This window comes from Mugil cephalus, chromosome 1 (assembly GCF_022458985.1).
Source record: "Mugil cephalus isolate CIBA_MC_2020 chromosome 1, CIBA_Mcephalus_1.1, whole genome shotgun sequence".
Lineage (NCBI taxonomy): Eukaryota > Metazoa > Chordata > Actinopteri > Mugiliformes > Mugilidae > Mugil > Mugil cephalus.
Genome location: NC_061770.1, coordinates 20772971 through 20783097, shown reverse-complemented (window position 1 = coordinate 20783097; position 10127 = coordinate 20772971). Strand labels below are relative to the sequence as shown.

Below are 10127 nucleotides of genomic sequence, written 5' to 3'. Positions count from 1 at the left end.
TAAATAAATAAATAAATTCTCCTCTCCATCCTCTTACTTGCAGTTTCCATAACCTTTCAACCAAATCTCCCGCGGTTCCTCCACAGATTAAACTGAAGTGTGGCTGAAAGCTTCAGACGGTAAGTGGAGATTTCTAATGACTCACCCCTTTAAAAGTCAGAAGTTCTGGGAAAGAGTTTGTACGTGGTGACCTGGAATTATTAATGACTTCGCCCTTTTGTTTCTGGGTCAGTGCAGCTTCTTTCAACCTACATTTGCCAAATAATTCAGTAAACTTGTGAATGCAATGTATTTTATCAATCCTGCAGGAAATCTTTGATGCATTCAGTATTAGTTTCGTATAACTCAGCTGGGGCCTGTTACAGAAAATGAATGAATTAATGTTATTTATACATTTTGGCAGCCTCATTTTACTAGGCTAAGCTAAATAACACTTGATTCAATCTAGCTTCACAGCACCACAAACCACATCCTCCAAAAACGATCATCCAGATAAATAACCACATATGTGACGCTGTTTCACCGTAAACTAAACATTCATTTAACAGTCATTCATGAAGGAGGATTTAGTGCAAGACTGCACTTGTGTACCTAATGAACTGGCAAGTGCAGCAGCTACAATCAACCAAAACCCCTCACCCTCTTTTTTTATTTTTAGAAAGTCCCACAAACCATGAGATTAAATTATAAAGAGGAAATAATAATAATCCCACTAATGTGTACCGTTTATTTGAACATATTTAGAAACATTCACTTACAAGCATTCACTTACAAAACATCTTTATTCCTTATTTCTGAACGGAGAGTCTGAGAAGCACCCGTCCGCTTTACAAGCGTTGATAAGTTTGATCTGCAGGTTTGAGAACGTGACTGAACGTGTAAAATGAATGAGCTGAAACGTTGATCATTCAGCCCTTTGGTTTGAGACGCCGTGGTGAAGGACACAGACGGAGAAGAAGCGGAGCCGCGTCAGTCGAAGAGTCCGTCCTTCAGGTACACCTGAGCATCCGAAGAGATCTCTACGAACCCCTGTTACAGATGCAAACAATCGTAAACCAGAAGACAATTTACCACCCGCGGTTCAAACGAGTTCCACTCGTGTGTTATTTTGCTCTTACTGACCTTCTCCATCTTCAGGACTGAGTTGACCAGCTTTGCCTTTTTCATTCTGGGTAACATGATGCCTTTGCCAAGTTTCGCTGGAACAAGAAGAGTAGATTTATTTTGAACATTGTCTGAACGTTGCCTTGTGTCCTGATGTGTCACCATTTCCTCCAGAGTTTCAACAATAAGGTCTAAGAGTCGCGAAGTGAGAACTCACCGTTCAGAGATGGCAGGACTACCATCTTCATGCCTTGCTTCATCAGGTTTTCCAAAGCGACCGTCTGCGAAGAGAAACATGCTGTTTACTGCAACCAACATGAAGCAGGTTGTTTATTTAAAATCTACCGTGTGATATTTACCTCAAACTTGCCCACTTCAGTTGACGCTAGGCTCAGGGTGAGACTAAAAGAAAGTTTGGTATTTTAAATTTAAGTTTGACAGCTTAGAATCAGAGCTTTATTTATTTTATATATATATAAAAGAAGAAACCTCTTGATGCTTACTTATCCATCATCATGGAGCCCTTCAGATTTCCTCCCGATGTCCACATCTTCCCGCTGAATTTCAAGCCCTGCCAGAAAAAAGTTGCATGAGTTTTTCAGAGCGGGTAGAGAGAGAGAGAAAGAGAGAGAGAGAAAAGATGGGACGCGAATCTAAAAGGTTGCTTACGAGGTTGAGGTTGAACAGTGGGATCTTGGTTCCGTTCTTCGCGATGGCCGACGTCTTCACAGCGGCCAGGACCCCGAGTTTACCGACACCGGCCTGGAGGGAAAACACGGGAGCCTGGGTGGCGTAAACCTGCAGGGTCATCAGCAGGTCTGGGTACAACTTGGGAAGCTGCAGAGAAGAAAGAAAATCAAACATGTAGTTCAACCACTGCTGAAAGTATATATAACATCCTTGACATACGACTATTCAGTATAAGAAACCACCTTCCATGAACAATGAATTTCACAAAATATCACAGAATTATTTTTATTTTCTTCATGCCAGTGCTCTCAGGAGACATTGTTTAACAGCCTGGAGCTCATGCCAGATAATATTTAACATTTTTTCTTTCTTTTTTTTGCATAGGTGAGCACTGACATAAAACACAAATACGATTCGTCTCTGTCTCTGACCGACTCACCTGAGGAATGAACTCTCCCATCGAGGTGGTGTTCAGGCGCACGGGACTAAATTTAGGGATCTGAGACGATGACACGACATTTGTTAAGGAAGGAACAACAATGAATGAAAAATGAATTGATAGTTCTGACGGCGAGACAAAATGAATCTGTCTTTAAGTTGTTGTTTTTTTGTTTATTTTTTTTTTTTTAGGTGGACTTGCCATGCTGTCATTGATGAGGGTCTGGAGCAATCCGTCTGTGTAGAATCCATAAGAGGCAGAGTTCAGAGTGTATTCAGACAAACCGATTGTCAGCATGTAGCCAGGCTGCTTAGACATGGTGAAGGGCTGGGCGTCGAACGGAGGGTCCTCGTGAGTATGGAAATTGGTGAACTCTCCCTTAAAAACAAAAAAATAAAAAAGAGTTACAGATATTAAAATAATCTGTGTTCTTGTTACTTTAATATATGACCTCATAGGGAAATTCTTTCACACATTTACAATGAACTATCCCAGTTTTCCCTCATATGTTCATCAATACACACGCATGTCATAATAAAACTCAGGCAGCAGTACTGAAAGTTTTATTTGAAGGTCCGATAGAAGTAATCAAGCCATCGTAAATCCTAGATGCTTAATGTGTGTTGGTGTGTTTGTGGACAAGATATTTGTGTCCTTACCTTAAAGCCCATATTCACACTTGAACCATCACTGACAGGTTCACCGGTGAGAGAAAAGTTAAAAGAGAGAATTTCATCCACATCCAAGGAAACTGGATAGAATAAAAAAGCATTTGTGTTATTAACTCACAAATTAGAAATTTATTTTAGCAGATTTATTTTTGCATCTGATGTAACTTGAACAGTTTTTATTATTATTATTATTATTATTATAAATTAGGTTCTTCAGTCGGCTACAATACCATTCATGGCCTGTAGATGGCTCTCCAGTTCTTTCATGTGGGCCTGCACACCAGGGCAAATCTAGGGAGGAAACAAAGCCACGTCCTGCGGTGTTAAAAAAAACAAAAAACAAATCTTCGTTTCACGTGATGCTCATGCAGAAAACACCAAGAGAAGCACTCACATTTCTCTGTATTTCATCTTTGACGTGACTCTTGTAATAGCGCACAAAAGACCTGAAGATCCAACTGCAGACAAGTGAAAACACAAGGTTTATATCTGGACGCGAGCATCGCCTCTCTGCGCGTCTGTCTTTCCTCTTCACCGCGTTTTACCTGGCTCCACCGGAGAAGTCCATGTTCACGTCTCCGACACTAGCGGCGCAGTCGACGGTGCTCACTGACAGGCGGCCGTCAGGATCCTTCCCCAGCTCCACCTCGTGGGTCACGTCCACGTTAAACACAGCCATGTTTAAAGAGCCGCCGTCATGTCTGGAAATACACAGTACATAAAGCAGAGTGCATGTTGGTGAAAATGAATTTGCAGAAAAAAAGACACTGTGACCTTGTCCCACATGTGTGCGTGTGAATTTACACGAACCACTGAACTAAATATGCATCAGTGACGTGTCTGAGTTAATAAATCATACATAACAAATATGTACTTATTGTGGATATCAGATCTCTTACATTAGGGAAGTATGTTCTTCCTTATTTCTGTTTCCACAATACTTTCAAAATGTTCTTAATCACTACTGTCTGTCAACTTTCTAACGATTCTCAACTATGAAGTATAGGCTCATCTCTGAGATTTCACTCTTGACTAATAGCACTAGTAGCAGCCCCAGATAGCTGTGACTTTCACATTTAGACATTTATAGATATTCAGTTTGGTGTCTTAGCACGATGCAGGAGAAGAGGAAGTCACCAGAGAGTGAACGACAAAATTTTATGCTATTTCACTCGGACTAGTCATAGTCATACGGAGACCGTTCGGTTTCATGTGACGTGTCCTGGATTTAAGGCATCTTGTCTTGTTGAGACACAGATGAGACGCCTTAAAAGAGAAGCTTCATTTTCTGAGTGACCCCTGGTCAACCGCTTTTGAGCATGTGCTTTAAAATCACTTCCTCGCTTTATGCAAATATCTAAAGCTGAGACATTTAAACCACAAATACATGTGCAGTATCTTTAATGTTAAATGTGATGACCAGATTACTTCTTTACTCTCAGCAGGTGACGGAGCAAAGGATCCTGCATCATCAGTCGCCCTCTGGTCAGACAGAAAGCAGCTCACCTTCTTCTGCATTTCGTTCTGCATTTAAACTTATTTTTATAGACTTTTAGGTCTTACCCTGTTATTTATTTATTCTGTAGGAGCTGGACGTGAGTAACGAGCTCCCTTCTTCATTTTTAACATGGCTGAATGGCAATAAACAAGCCCTGAACCAAAACGTGAAACCCCAGCAGATGTGTTTAATACATTGGGGAAAACTCACATGATGCCCAAGCGCGTTCTCCACCAGCCGCTCAGCGCAATATTGAGGCCTGAGATGGACGCCTTGAGCCCCGTGACGTTCGCAGTGAACTCCACCGTCGGCTCTGGAAAGTCACACTTCTGCACGGACATGCTAGGGCACAAGCAAAGACAGACTTAACAGATCCTGTCATAAGCAGGTAATTCATACCATTCAGACAGAGCTGTCAGTCCCTAAAAGACTCTGGTGGTGCTTCCTTCTAGGGCTGTATTTTTACGAATGAAAGTGCAACACAATGTCCCAAACGTCTGACATACTGTTTTGCTGTCATAAGAGAAGTGGGGGGTTAATTGTTCAGCTGTGCCTCTCATACCATCTCTTGTGTGATTAATAAATCTCTGTTGGTTATAATACAAGTAGTTAATCCAACAATCTTTTGTTTATTGCAACCACCAGAAAATATAAATGACTCAAACCCAGGTATCAGCTGATTAAGTGTTTAACTCAGTCAGGAACAACTCTTTCTGACTGAGAAAAGGTCAGAATCACAGAAGCACAACAGCAGACGAAACAGGAACACTGAGAGCAGTCCTACCCGGTCAGTGTGTAGCTGATGCCAAGGACTTTACCGCTGATGTCAGGGAAAGTGACATTCTCCAACTTCTCCTGAATCCACCCTGCGCCCATGTGCTTCCCTGAGGAAAAGTTTGTAGTGATTGTGGCATGAAAGTCTCAACCATTAATCACACAGCTAAAATGCCTGATGGGTAATTTGTGAAAATCCTGGGTAAACGCCACCATGTGATTGTATACTTACCATACTGAAGTCCCTTGTTGGTCAGGGTGAGTTGTATAGCAGGATTTTCACCGTGGGTGCAGGAGAAGAGCGTGAGCAGGACTATCACAGAGGGAAACATTCTGCCCGGTTCCCTGTGGTGCGAAACAGCAGCTCTGCTTTACTGAAACCACAATGTAAGCACGAATCCATCCAAGAATCTCAAAACTGCTGAGACTTTTTTTTTTTTTTTTTTTTTTTATGTCTGCATGGAACTTAGCGTCAAACATTAATTGCAGAGTATGTGTGTGCTGGTACTACCTGAAAAGCGAGCGTGGGGAGTTCTTCAAGCTGAAGCGGAGCTCCTGAAATTGAATGCACGCTCCTCTGTGTCGTTCAGACAATTCAACTTTTACTTCCGTCATTGAGAAGTGAAACTAAACGACGAGTGAAAATGTAGCGTTGCAGACTCTGCGAAAGTGTTAAACAATGACTGAACCCTCCCTAACCTGGCCTGCCCCGGCCTGCCCGCGATAACCGAGACGCTCGAGGCTGCGCGTAGGAAAATGATTATGTTTTGAATCATAAAGGAACTGGCTGAAAAGTGTGAGAAGAATACCCACGAGCATTGATCGTCTTCTAACAAACAGGCTTTTTTAAGAACATCCTCATTCTCAGAAGAGAAAACAAAAAAGTCACGGCGTGTAAAAGGAACTGAAAGTGATTGATTTTCAAATTTACGCATACAGATTTAGATTTAGCGACAATCTACACCAACATCTGGAAAGGTCTGAGCTTAAAACCGTACGCGCGCTCTTACAGAGATCCGCGTGAACGGTATCATGGGGGACAATTTCTTTTAGTATTTCTGTAAATACTTAATTCGGAGACATGTTTAAATTGCGAGGCGCAGGGACGTGGGTTTTTTCTCTTTGGTCACGATGGAAAGAGGAAGTTAATTTTAAGGGGAAGTGTATCGGGACAGCACCCCCCCTCCCACCCTAGAAAAAAATAAATAAATTAAAAAATAAACATTTAAATCACCAGCCATAAAATATTTGATTTATTCATCTCTTAATTGAACAAATACTCCTTTTCTCACACACCATGATTAGTTCCATTAAATCACAATTAACAAGTTCAATAGGAACAGAATATTATCAGACACACATGTTTTATTTTTATTTTTTCTTATAACACAATTAGGACCCACTTGCTTGCACTTGAATTCACTTCATCCAGAATGACACTTGAAACACCGAGGAAACGAACGAGCCAACGAGGACTACTATAAGAATTTAAAAACAAAACACAAAAACTAAAAAATCATTGGATAGAATAAATAAATAAATAAATAACTCTGTTCAAACCACTACACATAAGTTATTCATGATTTATAGGACACCATCTGATCTGATGGGTGCCTTATTTATTTTTTTATTTCTCTCTCTCTCTCTCAAGTGGGATTAATGATATCTAGCAGCTCAAAAACCAATAAGAACATATTCACTCCATTGTATTTCACATGTTTCATTCCCCAGATACAAACACGTACACACTCACAGTTGGACCCACTGAGGACATTTTCACTGGATCTTTGCATGAAGACTGAAACCCGGACAGAATTGAATGCCCCCATATTTAACCACCTCCTCCTTTTTCATGCAGAGGCTGTGTCCCTCTGTCCGATCTGATAAAAACACGTGTTCTGGGATGAGTAGACTACATTACACTATGACTGTAGAGTTTATTATTGCACATTATCACGAAGGCAAAATAAAAAGATGTACATTTCACACAAATAATCCTCTCCTCAGGAGCTTTTTTTAGTGGTTGGTGTGGTGCTCTCGTGAGGTCACGACAACCCGCCGTGCTGCGGCCTTTTAGGACATCACCGTTCAGAAAAGGTCATCTCTGACGCTCTCAGTCTTCGATATTGTATCTGTACGCCTCTATGAGTCCTTCAACCGAGTGGATGAAGCCAGATATGGCGCAAATGCCCCCGATAACAAAAATGGCAACGTCGAAGAAGACGTGGTGCCACAGGAGGTTCCTCCACTGGAGCTTTAGGTGGAAGAGGCTTGGCAGGAGGAAGCAGAGGCCAGCGCCGGTCAGGCTTCCAGTTAAACCCATAAGGAGCGCGAAGTGCGGGACAAACACCGCCATGAGCAGGGTAAACACCACCAAGCCTATTCGGAGGCCCAGGCCCCATGATTTCAGCTGCCCGCCGGGGCCGTAGCAGTCAGGGAAGATGGCTCTCCCGCCATCCTGGAACAACGATTTCTCCAGAACTTCAACTGCAGCAAAGAACGGCAACGGGTAAGACAGCAGCGCCTTGGACACGAGGAAGAGGTTCACCACAGCCCGGATGGTCGAAGGCAGGTTATCTGTGATGACCTCTTTGGTCGCGTCTGCCCACGTCAAGTAGGCCACCAGGGCGAAGAGACCCTTGAGGACGCAGGCCGCAATGTGAGTCCAGTCCATCATGCAGTGGAACTCATTGGGCTTCTGCATGTTTCCCTCGAGGGAGGGGAGGAAGATCTGCGAGGTGTAGCTGAACACGATGATGCCAATTGAAATGGGGAATTTCTTCACGTCGATGTAAAACTTCACTTTCTCCCACGCCCACTCCCGCGCCCTGGAGAGGCAGTAGGCGATCACGAGGATGTTGATGACGAAGTGCGCCAGCGTGCACAGGAAGCTGAACTTGGACACGGCCTTCAGGTTTTTCAGGAACGCGCACGGCAGGAGCGCGGCCGTGGCCACCACAGACCAGGCTTTCTGGGAGACTGGGAACCCCGGGAAGCTGTTGTACATCAGGTTGCCACTCACCACCACGTAAAGAATACAGGTCATGACGAGCTCGATGATCTGGGCCACGTTCACGACGTGGCCGCCCATCGCTGGGAATCGGGGCGCGCAGCAGGCGTTGGCGATGTCCACGTAGGAATCCCTCACTCGCACCTTGATGCCGTCCTCGTTCTCCTCGTACAGACACGCGATGAGGATTTTCCCGGTGTAGCAGCACACCACGGCCGCGAAGATAATGAGGAAGAGGCCGAGGTAGCCGCCGTGGAGGATGGCGTACGGCAGGCCGAGGACGAACATGCCCTGCGGACAGAGAAGCGCAGATAATGGACGAGGCCCACATCGCACTGACAGGCCGAGCCAGTCCATGCATGCAATGACAACCTCACGCAGCTCGCATCTTACATAATAAAAATAACAAATTATGCCTTCACCGTTAAAATAACTATAAAGGAATCCAAAAATGTACGAATTATCATCACAGCCGATTCTTCTCATCTTGCCATTTTCTCGCTCATCTTTAGAAATAATTCGTTCGTTTGCGCGGCTCAAATTAAAGCGTTATAAACACAATTTGAAATAGATTTTTTTTTTTCAAGTAATCGTTTGATTAAAACTTTAATTTGATGGATATGTCGATAAGCACGTGGGTGCCATTCAGCCTCAGGGTTATCAAAGTCGAACAGGCCCGCCTGCAGCGCCACTGATAAAAAGATTTGAATAAATACATTTTAAGATTCACGGTGCAATGGATTCTCTCACAAACCGCGAATTAAACCCTATATCGGGCCTCTCATTTAATAATGTTCAAATACAGCTCTAAATTCTCTGTGCAACTTTATTTGGTAATATCAGAAATATTTATTCTAATCTTGTTTTTTTGTGGAATTACGCGCATCACCAGACCCATCTCCTTCTCCATGACTCAAATTATTAAATGTTGTAATTTTTTCAAGGTGACATTTTGTCCAGCTGCAGGCCTGCTACGTGCACCACATGGTATTTTTGCATCCACTCATGCAAGGTGAAATGAATCGGTACCTGAATGGCGTTGGTGACGTTCCAGCCAGCTTCCCATGTTGTGATTTTGGGCTTATCTTCATCCAGCGAGCCTCCAGTCTTCAGGGTTGAAGGCCTGTGGCCGGTGCCGTCTCTCTGGTAGTGGCTGTCTCCCTCCAGCTCCCCTTCTCCCTCCACTTCACCCCCTTCCTCGTCTCCTTGAAGGACATCCATCTGCATCCCTTGCCGGTAGTCATAATCCAAGTCGTCGCAATCGGCGAAACCCAAACCCTCCTCGTCCGTTGCGGCCTGGAAGCCCAGCCGGGCGAACACCCCGCTGACCTTGGCCTGAGACTTGTCGGACACCGTGTGGGCCGCATTGGTCAGCTTGTTGGAGATTTTGTGTCGGATTAGATGAGCCATCTTTATTCGGGAAAAGTCGTTCTTCAGTTAAAATATTGCCGACAAAATCCTGCTGGAAAAAAATGTGATTTATTTGCGTTTCAGCTGCTACAGTGAAATCATGCCTGTTGCCTCTTCGAAGTCGTCGCAAAGCAAGGGCTAAATAACCCTTTCACCCAAACCGTTAAAAATCCTCAGCCGCTTTTCTGGGCTTGCTCATCCATATTAGTCCTTCAAAACGCTCCCTGGCTTGTGCGTCAACGAAGAAACGCCTCCAAACACAGACAAGACCAAAATATGTCCTGGTTTGTCGCTAAAATTGGCAATTTTGCATTTCCCCCCCATGCAATCTTCTCAGTTTGGAGTCCTGATGGTGACAGCGCCGGAATCTCTGCATCACCAAGAGAGAGGAGGGAGAGGAGCGTGCATGTGTGCGCATTGAGTGCCAATGCTCGTGCACAGCGGAATAGTCACGAGAGAGAGAGAGAGAGAGAGAGAGAGAGAGAGAGAGAGAGAGAGAGAGAGTAGATGATCTCCAGGTTAAAACGCTCA

The 10127-nt window shown here is 43.9% G+C and overlaps 2 protein-coding genes across 3 annotated transcripts; both read right to left on the bottom strand.

Annotated features, from left to right (window-relative positions):
• Positions 1 to 713: 713 nt before the first annotated feature.
• bpifcl (BPI fold containing family C, like) lies at positions 714 to 6248 on the bottom strand. 2 transcript variants are annotated; one of them, XM_047606980.1, is made up of 16 exons: positions 5688 to 6248; positions 5409 to 5521; positions 5187 to 5286; positions 4613 to 4744; positions 3450 to 3605; positions 3299 to 3362; positions 3135 to 3195; positions 2893 to 2984; positions 2435 to 2611; positions 2234 to 2293; positions 1774 to 1941; positions 1608 to 1675; positions 1464 to 1506; positions 1322 to 1385; positions 1123 to 1199; positions 714 to 1029 (listed from the first exon to the last, which is right to left on the bottom strand). In XM_047606980.1, the coding sequence occupies exons 1-16, from the start codon at positions 5789 to 5791 to the stop codon at positions 970 to 972; spliced, it is 1539 nt and encodes a 512-aa protein (XP_047462936.1). In that variant the 5' UTR covers positions 5792 to 6248; the 3' UTR covers positions 714 to 969. The 2 variants fall into 2 exon arrangements, with proteins under 2 accessions (XP_047462936.1, XP_047463023.1); XM_047607067.1 differs by having other exon boundaries at positions 5409 to 5550; positions 5688 to 5744.
• A 158-nt stretch (positions 6249 to 6406) lies between these two features.
• On the bottom strand, positions 6407 to 10023 carry LOC125021031 (vesicular inhibitory amino acid transporter-like). Its single transcript, XM_047606844.1, has 2 exons — positions 9216 to 10023; positions 6407 to 8477 (listed from the first exon to the last, which is right to left on the bottom strand). The coding sequence occupies exons 1-2, from the start codon at positions 9594 to 9596 to the stop codon at positions 7290 to 7292; spliced, it is 1569 nt and encodes a 522-aa protein (XP_047462800.1). The 5' UTR covers positions 9597 to 10023; the 3' UTR covers positions 6407 to 7289.
• Between the last annotated feature and the right edge of the window lie 104 nt (positions 10024 to 10127).